Below are 12,166 nucleotides of genomic sequence, written 5' to 3' on the forward strand. Positions count from 1 at the left end.
TTAGAGGTATAAAAAAGCGAAAGCAGTATCTGGTTCTGATAAACAACGATTATGAAAGTTCCCCCAGCTTTCTCGCAATTCTCAAACTTATTAAAGTGACTAGTTTAAATCGGCATAAATGGAAATCACTAAGCTCACATGCCGCATTGTTTCGGTGTCTGCGCTTGTGTCACGCGGTGGTGTAGCCCCAAGCTAGCACATCAGGATGGCTAGGTTCTGCTGTCTGAACCTTCGAAAGACGCTCCTCTCCGTTTTCTTTCTGCCGATTCACGGCCTCGCTACAGTGGTGGCGTCCGCTGCTCTAGCCCGGCCGCGGCCGACGCTACTGCTGCGTTCGGGACGCCGCCCCCGCGAATTCCAGGTAATGGCTGGCAGAATGTCTGCTTTCACTCTTTGTAGAGCCACATGTGTGAATTCAAGTAAAGTCGCATGGGCAGTTGTTGTGGGTGTCGTTTAAAGCTTTGCTTTCCAACCACCTCCACAGCTTGGATTGGGGCCATTTTTTAATGATTAAGTATTCTTTGCTCAGTACCTAAAAAATCGTGTAATCCCTTGTGAAGAAACCAAAAATGCGCGACTAGTAGCCTCAAATAGAGGTGCATCAGCCCGAGGCCTCCAGCACAGACGCATTTCCAACACATTGGAAGCAGTTAAGATTTGGAGAGGGGCGCATAGAAGTGCAAAATTAAACAGAATAATCACCCAGCCCTCCGTCTGACGACGACGATGGTTGAATGGGAAGCATTCGTCATGCGAAGTAGAATGAGAAAGAGTCAAAGTCAAAGACGCTGTGCTCAAAAGACGAAACTGCGTGCTCATCAGATTCAAAGCTCGAATAGTCAGTTTAAATCCAGAAGGCAACCAAGGAAACTCACATGAGAAAGCTTTGCGATAAACTATCATCGTTGTTTGACGAAGGAGTGCACGATTTTTCAAGCGCAGGTGGCAGCTTGAAAAATTCTACCACAGCATTAGGTTGTGAAACTGAGGGCAGGTTTTTGGCACCCTCGGGTCTCTCGTCCTTCAGGCACGCAGGCATTGTTTTTTGATAAACCGTCAACCAACTGGCCACAAACTACTGCAAGTCTTATAAAGCAATGCTTTCCCAGGACAAGCAATAACGTTCTACCAGCATGCGGTATTTATTTTTTAAGCGATTCCCAATGGCCGTAGTAAACGTATTTCTGTGAAATTAAACATGTTTCTGCTGTACACTGTAAAACCAATCCGTAATTTTACGGACAAATCACGGACCAGATGGCCGTAATAAAACAGAGCCGTGTTCCGTTTGATGCAGAATAAAGAAAACACCCATAATTTAACGGAAGTGTGCTCCGTCCCTCAGTATACGGATGCTCTCTCGGTTACACGTAAAACGGAATCTTCTTCTGCTTTGCAAAATACGGGCGTTTCGTCTCTATGATGCAGAACGGAAACAGATCAGTTTATTAATAACTGCAAGAAATATATTGTCGTGTCGATCGTCGGGAATTGATCGAGAAGCGAAAACTGCGCCCCGACAACATTCGTGGCGTAATGAATGCGGCTCTGTTTCGTTAGTGTCTAAAGTGTAGTAAACTTAGTGAGGACCATGAGGCCCATACCGCTCAACACGAGCGCTGTATCTTGTCTTTACGACGCTCCGGCGACGTCGCTGCCCCGGACCTGAAAACTGCACATGCGTGTGTGACCGGCACACTTGTAGAAAATATAAGGTCATTTGCGTGCAGAAGCAGAGTTGCGGAAGGTAATTTAGTTCTTAAGGAATCAATATCGGACGAAATATTTAGCCCAAAGCTTAAAAACAAAGCACAGCAAGCACTATTCATGCAGTGTGAAATCGCAGTCGCAGCCAGTCACACACATTTTTGCGAGCGCTTTCTCGAAACAGCGGAGTTGATGGCGATCAACTATTGCGGGGGCTTCGTGGAACCGTACTGCGCAAGCGCTATTTAAGAAATCGCACTTTATCAGCCAGGAAATCTGTAAGCCAGCTAGTAGACACCGATGTATGGCACACACAGGGTGGGCATCTATGTAGTATACAGGTTGTTCGGCATAAGTGCAGCGTTCGTGCGGTGGTGCAGTGGTCTCGAGCGTCGTGCCCATTCGATCAACGTCGCGGCTTCGATTCCTCGTCGAGGTATTTAGTTTTCTTTTCTGGAGTTTCTATCAATTACGGAAAGGCGTGCTTTTTGAAACGGTGTGTTTGTTTTGTTACGGACTTTCCGTACTACGGAATGTCCGTTGTTAAAATTCTTTCCGTTGTCGAAATTACGGAAATCTGTCCGGCAACGTTTTACCAGCAGCTTTCTCCGTAAAGTTGGCCATTTTTTACAGTGTATAGTTAATGAAGTTACGGAGCATCGTCAATCACAATTTTTGTTTCGGGTTAAATCTTAGAAGGCACCCCCCCCCCCCCCCCCCCCCCCCCAACTTTGTCTTTCGCTTGTGCACAACGCCGTTTCGTGATCAACTGCCAAAGCCAGCGCCGCAGCATTTCTGGATCGGCTGCACACACGGGCTTTGTAGGAGAATTTAGCTGCAATATATTCCTCGATGCACCGACTGCATGCAGGCATGAGAAATTTGCACGAAGGAACGGACTTGCACTTCCAGCTTGGCTTGCAGCTTGACGCATTGAGCGTCGTCTGCTGTTTCTAATTACTGAGTATGTGCGTAAATCACACACGTGGTATGCCTCGTAAAGGTCGCCTCTACTTTCAAGATGTACCGATCTGAAAAAAGAGTTTGTGGTTATCTAAGCTTTGCGAGCCGCACCGCAGCAGAACGACAGAAAACCATGCAGAACTACGCAGCGCTGACCGCCAGAGGCATTCCACTGACGCGCGGTTCTCCACGGGCGGCGCTGTTCGCTGAAGCGACGGTGGTGCCATACAACGGCCGTTCGGTCCCTATAACGCCCGGCATTTTTACAACAATGCAGATTTTGTGGAAGTTCCTCGTGTAATCCTTATAATAGCGTAAACAGAGATAATTGGTCGTACAAAATTTTGAAAACGTAAAGGAAATAAAATAAATATAAAGAAATACGAAAATGACAAACCGTTAACCCCCTTCATTTGAACAATAATGCAGATTTCGCGAAAATTTCACCTGTAATCGTTATAATAGCGCAAATGAAGATAATTGGTGGAGATACTGGCTTTCGAAAATCCAAAAAATTGGGTGTAAAGAACGCACACTCAACACAACCGGCGTGAGTATACAATTCTCTGGATTTCTGCAGAATTTTTTTTCAACCACTGCCAATCATAAGCTCATATCTAACACTTTTTCTTACAGTACGTTTTGACTGGATTTGACCTTGTTTAGTATGACCATAACTTCCGAGTGCCTAGATTCCATTCTTGCCTCTAGAGCTGGTATTGCAGCAAACACTTCCTTCACAGGTACGGGGTTTAACTCAATATCATCAGATATAAACCGCAAGTTGACGACAAGCACAAAATCGCCATCCAGCAGTAACATAGTATGTGGGCATAGGATGAGCAGCAAACACGTGTTGCAGTTCCTTTTACAAAAAATTGAGTGAGCAGGAATAAGCTGTACGTAGAACAGCAAAAGGTTTTAGCAGCATCTGCACCATTGCTGCTCTCCCATGCCCACTGAGGACAAGGAGCAGGATCTGTCTATTTATAGCTGTTGCACTAGATGCTGGCGGTGGCGATGCGATTGCGTTGTGGTTGCGGAAGTCGGTCGAAGTTGCCATTGCTCCAGCGAAGATACCGCGAACGCATTCTCGTGGCCCGTAGATGGCAGGATGACGGAAGCAGGAACAGTGGCTTTGGGCGCGAAGGCCAGTGGTAACCCCGCGTAGTCTGCAGGCGGGACACAATGCAGCAGCCAGCAATTGTACATAGAACACGAAAGGTTTTTGCAGCGTCTGCGCCATTTCTGCTCTCCCAGTCCAATAAATATTACGATTTTGTTTGACGAAGGTTTAATCTAGCAGTAATGTTAAAATATAACAAATGACAATAACATATCCCAAAAATAAAAACAGCAGTTTGAAATTTAGTATGTGCTAATGGCCAGACAAGCCTAAGGAATCCCACCACCTCTGCGGCGAATGCTCCGATCTTTTGTAACTTTCAAACAAAAGCTCCGACCTCGGACGAGAGCGGCAAGGCGAAGAGAACCGTGGCGCAAAGGTCACTTGGTACGTCATCCTAAAAGCCCTACGGCATATTCCTCGGCCGCCTGAATACCTCTTTGGAAGGGTGGCAGGGCTTCCTGATGGAGTGCTCATCATTGTCTTCGACTAAGCTGTACTGGGCAAGACAAACACTGCCAGCGTGCATCTAGTGGCAACTTGCACATAAGCATGCAAGGACACTTCCACTGAATGACACACGCTTTACTTACCTCGATGCTGAGTATCTTGGTTCCTGAAACAGTCATTTGTATACCTGTTACTTCACTGATTTACCAAACTCACGTGTAATACGCCAATTTTAGGGCATGCAAGGTGTATCATAAAACAAACTGTGCTGAAAAAAATTCCCCGCATTTCCCCGAGGGGAAGAATGTGAAAGTGCGAATGCACGAGTTGAATTTGCGCGGTTCGGTAATGTTCGCGAAAGAAAGATCACACACACACACACAACTACAAAGAAAGAAAGATGCATTTATTCACAGACACCTATTTGTGTTGTCGTTGTACTTGATTGCTAGAGCGGATCTCAGCTTTGAAATTTCGTGTCAGTACTCCTTTAAGCGGGTGTATTAGCCCTTCTCACGCCCGATTCCTGGCCAATCCCCCACGTGGGTATGTGCCATGTCAGCAGGAACAACAACAAGAATGAGCCATGGGGACGCGGCCAGGCAGCGCGCGCCCATCTCCCCCCGTTGCTAGGGAAGACGAGGAGCGCGCGCACCCGCAGCTGTTGCTATGCGGACTACGGCGGCGGACGATTCAGGCTCGCTTAAGAAGTGCATTCGCACTTAAAAGATCAGAACATGTTGATTACCCATACCACACATTGGAATGTTGCTAGTAAGGACGCTCTAAGCCCCGTGTGGGTACGCAGCCTGGGATAATGCCGCAATATGGCTATATGTGTACGCCGCCAATGAGGCTTTGATGAAGACGACGATGTCGTAGCTCCGGCCGCGCTGAGCGCTGAGCGCTGACTTCTTTTCGCTTGGGTGTGCCTCCACTTAATCGGTACCTATATCGGGCAGCATCCACCCCCTTGTGTCACTTTTAGCACGAAATTGAAACCGAAGAACATTTTTTCCTTTTTTTTTTTTGCCGCCGATTTTCTAATCATCGGAGAAGGCTGCTAAAGACTCGCCTGCGATGTCTTGGACTGTCATTGACTGTACCAGTGCTTTTGTCATTTAAGGGCACTAAGCTGGGCCAATGCCATTGGGGCGTGTGCAACGCCATCCATTTCTTCATTTCGGAGACAGCTCATCTGCCGTGCTAAACATATGCCGATTAGGCTGAATTTAAATAGTTTTCCAACTCTTCTCTTTGTTTTTTTTGTTTTCTCTCTATCTCTTGAACTTAGACTAAATTCTTGCTTCTGCTCCTATATTTCGCATCCCATGATTAATTACAATGGAAAAAGAACTCTTCTTGGCCAATCCCCTTAAGTCGGTATGCGCTTCACCACCACCACACACAGGATCGTGAAGCTCGCGCCCCGTCTTGCGTGGGCTGTTCTGCTGTGTCACCACATTCGACGGCTCGGTCATCTCCTTCAGGTTCATGGCGGAGTCGTAGATAACATTGGCGTCCTCCTCGCTGGTTGGAGGGCTACTGCAGCGATAAGCCACCGTTTAGCGTTCAGCAGTATCAAGGTGAGAATCCTCATCGGGGCGGGGAGCTGGGCCTCCGGGTGGCGTCCGCGCAGTTCACAGTTGGCGTCCCAGATGTCATCAAGCCACTTAACCACAGATCTCAAAGTTTTGCTGCGAAATTGGACGGAAGCAGTGCCGCCGCCATAGTAGTCGAGCTGGGAGAAGTACAGTGCAAACTCAGTCGAACAAAACTGTTTCTCAGTTGGCTGCGCTCCTTTGGCGTGAACCCGCAGGGACTGAAGCGGACCGTGCTATCACAGGGACCAGTCAACCGTGGCCAGGACAGAGCGCTCCATGGCGAGCAAGTCTGGACTGGAGAACCCGACCGACATCAGTTGGGCCAACAGGGTCGCCGGCGGAGGAGGCGGCCCCGCGTACGTGGAGGCCGAGAAGGTCGCTGCGCCCAGCACGTACGACAGGGAAAGCAAGTGGCCACCTTCTGCAAGTACCTGTCCGCCAAGTTCCCTGCCAGGTAGCCTGTCTCTTTTTCAACAGCGCGGCTATAGCAATGTATTCGTGAACAATAGCATAAAGAGTGACCCGCCGCGGTGGCTTAGAAGGCATTGCGCTGCTGGGCATGAGGTCGCGGGCTCGATTCCCGGCCGCGGCGGCAGCTTTTCTGATGGAGGCGAAAAGCAAAAACGCCCGTGTGTACGAGATTTCGGCGCACGTTAAAGATCCCCAGGTGGTCGAAACTAATCCGGAACCCTCCACTACGGCGCGCCTCAACGCCTGCGTTGCGTCGGTGCGTTAAACCCCACAATCAATCAATTAGAATAAACAGTGGAGGCTTTTGCACAAATTTTGGAAGCCCTCGTTCGCTCCGAAGTCCGTTTCTAAAATCCGCATTAAAAATAAAACACCCCATCGGATTAGCCCAACAGCCAACGCTTTATTTCTTACTATTCATTTCGTCACGGAAATCCGAGGGGACTTAAAAAATGAAATTATAAAATAAAATTATCTCCCGCATTCCGTTTATTTTCATCTTTTTTCGTGCAACGTCTGGAGAAGTTCATTAACAGTCAGCAGTCAGAAATTAGAAATGATCTGGCCACGTAATTTCTGAATTATTGGCTTACGTGACCTTTGAACGTATCAACCTAAATTACTTTTAAAAACCTGCCGTTTTGCTCGTCCTTGAAAGAACGCTAAGCTTGTTGGCGTATATAACAAAGCGCTATGAAACTTCAATTTATAACTACCGACGCATACAAGTTGGTTTTACTCAAATTACATTATTTATTTACCCATTCAACTAGTGCGAATTTCGGTTTTGGTTAGGAGTAATAACTAGTCTAGCCTGGCTTTCTTTAACTTGAAAAATTAAACATTCTATTGACGATGGCTACCTTGTTGGCTCACTTATGTGGACTTACTAAAGATATTATACCCTTAATCATATAATTTTATTAAAAACACCTCATAGCAATGGAATTACGCGCACTTCACAACTACACTCAAAATGCATATCTAAATGAATGACACGTCATAATTTTGTTGGCACGTGTCATCGAAGTGATTACTTGAGCTCTAAGTAATTTTTGATGTCGCAACTTGGGCCCCTTATTTACTAATCCACTCAAGGTGCATATCTGAGGGATGAGAAGTATGAGCTTGAGGGCGAAATCATGTTTTGAACGATGTGCAAGTTTGGCGGTAACCGCGTGGAAATAGCACACGCACCATGAAGTTGGCTTTTAGCCCCTCGCGCTGTAGAGAGACACGTGCAGTCTCGGGAGCTCTAAAAACGACTGTCTTTCCTGGATACTTCACCGCCAAACATTTTGTCTGTCTGGCTGTCTCTCTATCTGTCGATTCCACTGCCCGGCCTAAGGACAAGAGAATTCTTGAACGATACGACATGTTAGGCAATCCATTCCATAATGAATAAATCTCGCAGCATACCATATGGTTGTCAACATTGTTCAGCCAAAATAAAAATTGAGAATATTTGATGCAATCCAGAAATATAAAACTGATAACAGCCTCGTTCAAACAGACGTGGGCGTCATATGTGCGGTAGCAAAAAAACATACAGTAACAAACAGTCCCAACAGATAGGGCACCGGAGCGCTAACACGGTAAAATGAACTAAATTCAACATACAGTCATTGCGTCAATCTTGGGATTACCGAGATAAGAGGCGAAGAGCATGAGGTGGGAGGGGAAGAGAGAGGTGGTTACACGGCGCGGGCGGCAGCAGAAGACAATTGTTTTTCGACTACATCTATAGCGAACCGAGCAGATACGATTCAATTTTTTTCTTGACAGTTAAGAAAAGATGCATGAAACCATTCTCATACCGGCTTCGATTAAAAATACCCAAAGAAATAGGGACTACATCGTGTACAGGACTAGCATGTTTTCAGATTAAAAACTACTACTCAAGGCAAGCCCCAGGCGCCGGTACTTATTCCCGTGCTGTTCATAATCTACATGGACGACCTTTTGAATTGTTTAAATTCATGTAATTGCGTTTTGTATGTCGACGATACTACTATAACATCTACAGACTAGTCCATCACAGGCCTTACATTCAACCTAAACATTGAACATATTTACGTGGAAACCTGGTGCCCGAAAAACCGCTTATATATTGTTAGCTGGGGGCAGGAAAAAGATGAGACGAAACATGCGTAATGGTGAAGCGATGTCTTTACAACACGATGAGATCTATGTACAGGTGCCGCCAGAAGTAATTGGAATACGGGAGCTGTGGCCAAACCGTAGCGGAGCGCCGCGTAGCTTCACCGGCGGTAGCTACCCTACGTGCGGTAACCGAAAGGATCAGAGAACGCATGCGCGCCTGCCGAAGGTGATAGCCCATGGATACCGCTTGAATCACTTCTTTTAACTTGGCTTCGGGCATTGTCCGCAGCCTACTCGTCTTGGCGATGGCGCTGATACCAGATGCCCATAAAAATACTTGAAAAGAAAAATTGTCACTGCAGACGCTTGTGATAGCGCAGCGTCTCCATGGAGCAGGTCGCACGCGTGGAAAGTGTGAGAACGACGCTGCCAGATGCGCCTCTGCTATTCGCGCCATTGTTGGGACAAGTATGCAGCGAAAAATGCTCGAAGCCAGTTTACCAGAAGTGGTGTGAGAGGTATCGATGGGCTATCGCCTTCGGCAAGCGCGCATACGTGTTCGGATCCTTTCGGTCACCGCCGGTGCGGCTGCACGGCGCTCCGATACGGTTTGGCCACAGCTCCCTTGTTCCAATTACTTCTGGGGGCCCCTGTACAAGCGTATATGGTGGTCCCAGTCAGACTGCGTGAGGCCCACTCCGTCGTATTCGTCGTCTGTGGGTGAAAATGGCGCGAGAAATACCTTTGGCTCCATTTTTCTCCTCGTGACATGATGAGGTTGACTGATGTGATGACCGCAAGCCATAGATTAGTTGATGCCGCCACTCATGACGATGCCTGCTCCCGCAGCAGCGATGTCAAGGCAGCGACGAAACGCCTGGAGTAGTCGCATCCACGTCGGACGACAGGGCAGGAAACGCGACGTCTTGTGTTCGTCTCTTCTCGTCTCGTCACTGCTGCTCCTGATGGGCTGGTCACGGACTGGGATCACGGGGCGATGGACGTGGTCAAGTGCTGGTCGCGGCTCGTCGACGCTCGGAGAGTCCACGCACAGCCTGCCGATGGCCAAAATTTTCCAGGGGGACAACGCTGAATCCGAGTGGGCGTACTGCTGCAGAGGAGAGTACGCGTGTGCCAAACGCCGAGGAAGGCTGCAGAACTGTCGCGCGTCGAGCCAGAATGGTCTGGAGCCACAGCAGCAGCAGTATTATCAGGCTCTGCAGGCTCGCGTCCTTTGTGAGGGCAGCCCCTCCGTCGTCGTCGTAGTCGGTGGGTGGACACGGCATGAATACCTTTGACTCTTTGCCATGTCGTGGCAATATTATCCCAAAATAAACTAGCCCTATATTCTGTAAAACTAGCCAAACTCGAATATCCTCTCTTTTATCGTTAACACTTAGTCCCGAACTCACCCCCATTTGCATCTCTTCCTTTTTTTTTCAAAACAAAACAAAAAGTAAAAGAGTAATTCGAAAATCAGCGATACCATCAAAAATAACTGAATGGGGTTTTCGCCAAAAAAATACCTGTTGTCTGATGCTTCTTTATCTGTTTAATTTTCTTTTATTCATATTCATACAAATTATGGGATCCCGGCGCGGGACAACACATCTTTGTCATAGGTCCTCAGCACAACACATCGAAAATCAAACCATTCTTATAAACACCAGGAGCCATACTCAATACGGAGTCAATGTTGCGCCATTAAAATGTGTTATCAATTCATAAGTCGCTTCAATATACTTAACGCATATTAATTTTTAGGTCTTTGTTTACAACTGCATTTTAATTGTATCAACTCCTGATCGTTAGGAAACCATAACAGGGCAAGGTTTGAATCGAAAAGTTTTTTTTTTTACTTCCGCGTCTTCGAACTAGTTGTGGCAAACTGACTTCGCTTTGCAATGCCATGCAGAAATCGAATAACCGTTTACCACTTCCTGGAACCCGCCGCGGTGGCTCAGTGGCTAAGGCGTTGCGCTGCTGAGCACGAGGTCGCGGGTTCGATTCCCGGCCGCGGCGGCCGCTTTTCTGATGAAGGCGAAAAGCAAAAACGCCCGTGTGTACGAGATTTCGGCGCACGTTAAAGATCCCCAGGTGGTCAAAATTAATCCGGAGCTCTCCACTATGGCGCGCCTCATCGCCTGCGTTGCGTCGGCACGTTAAACCCCCACAATCAATCAATCAACCACTTCCTGGAAAATTAACTGCTTCTTTTCGTTTAAATCATCCTTTAAAAACGATCTTTTGCGTTTGTAATCTTGTTTTTTGTTGTGTATTTTTAGATGTAGTTTATTCTGAATATGCAGTTGATGTGATGGCTGATCTTGTATCATTTATCTCGAAGTACTTCTTCCATATTTATGATTAATAAGTGGGGGGTTCATCCTTTTTGTATAATATTGTAGTGCCTAACATTGCTAAGCAAGTTCACTTTACATGTTAATTCTTGCTCCCTTAATTATGTCAATTTTGCCGCTGTTATGGACTTACCTAGAGTCCCGGCACAGTGATATACTTCCTGACGATTGTATAAGTTTTAATATTACTGCACTTCAATAAAGTTCTCTGTTTGTTTCTTTCTTCCTTTGTTTGTTCTTTCTCATTTTTTCTCATTCTTCTTCGGAACATTTCAGGCAATCTCGAAGCTGGCCTAACATGTCCACCAGAAGCCCGTGTTCTTCCTCCTTCCTTCCTTAATGGACAAGAATCCAGCGCGGACCACCTGCTCCTTCTCAAGCACAAGTCGGTTTCCGAAGACGTCTTCAGCGTAGGGAGGAGCGGAGCAGGATGCGTTGTCATCTTCCGAACCTCGTACACTAGTCGTCCGACGGAAAGGCAAAGTAGGAGCGTGGCAGCGACCAAGGCGGGGGTGCAGTGAACATTGACTCACCCGTTCCGTTCTGAGCGCTGTTATGCCCCGAAACCGCCGTGTCCTCGAGGGGCTGTAGAAAGACAAAGGCGCCGGGATTATGCACTGGACATTCTGCCAATTGGCTGGCCTGGGGCACTGGTGGCGTGCTTAGTGTATTTTAATTGCCTTTTAATTATTCTAACCAGTTTTTTATAACTGCCGGTTTATGGTGCAATAATACGTATTGCGTAACCTGCTGTGCTTCTTATGATTGAGGCAATACTGCGCGCCTATGGTCGGGGCTGCAAAAACATTTCAGCGCAGTGAATGATGCGCACATTTTCGATTTTCTATTTTTTTAACTTGGAAATAAATAAATCAATAATCGGCATAGCTCGGTCTTCAGAAACACGTTCTTTCGTAAGCTACTTCCGCTTTTTATACTTGCATGAAAGTTCTCGGCGCATGTGCTGCCGATTTTATGGATGTGCGTCTTTCTTTAAACATTTGATTGATTGTAGGGTTTCACGCGCCGACCCAACGCAGGCGATGAGGCACACCGTAGTGGAGGCCTCCGGATTAATTTTGACCACCTGGGGATGTTTAACGTGCGCCGAAATCTCGTACACATGGGCGTTTTCGCTTTTCACCTCCATCAGAGAAGCGGCCTCCACGGCCGGGAATCGAACCCGCGACCTCGTGCTCCGCAGCACAACGCCTTAGCCACTGAGCCACCGCGGCGGGTCTTTCTTTAAACACTTGCTGTCTTTCGTGGCTCAGTATACAAAAGTAGTTCACTATGTGCGTGATATATCCATCAACCTAATAAACGCTCGCTTTCTGTTTAACACCTTATAAGAGACAAATCGGTCCCATTAACATGATCAA

General features: G+C 47.1%; 1 protein-coding gene across 3 annotated transcripts in view; it reads left to right on the top strand.

The window, feature by feature from the left end:
- Positions 1-11,662, top strand: part of LOC144170591 (uncharacterized) — a 57,912-nt gene extending 46,250 nt beyond the window's left edge. Inside the window, exons 1-4 of one of the 3 annotated variants that reach the window (XM_077700492.1) lie at positions 2,010-2,143; positions 6,066-6,304; positions 9,274-9,693; positions 11,061-11,662. In XM_077700492.1, the coding sequence (XP_077556618.1) occupies positions 6,127-6,304; positions 9,274-9,693; positions 11,061-11,305 (843 nt within the window). In that variant the 5' untranslated portion in view covers positions 2,010-2,143; positions 6,066-6,126 and the 3' untranslated portion in view covers positions 11,306-11,662. Of the gene's footprint in view, positions 1-2,009; positions 2,144-6,065; positions 6,305-9,273; positions 9,694-11,060 lie in introns of those variants that run through there. The other 2 variants (XM_077700501.1, XM_077700483.1) reach the window with 2 other exon arrangements.
- The last annotated feature ends 504 nt before the right edge of the window (positions 11,663-12,166 follow it).

Source organism: Haemaphysalis longicornis, unplaced genomic scaffold (genome assembly GCF_048455015.1).
Source record: "Haemaphysalis longicornis isolate Haplotype H1 unplaced genomic scaffold, Haemaphysalis longicornis Haplotype H1 scaffold_1, whole genome shotgun sequence".
NCBI lineage: Eukaryota > Metazoa > Arthropoda > Arachnida > Ixodida > Ixodidae > Haemaphysalis > Haemaphysalis longicornis.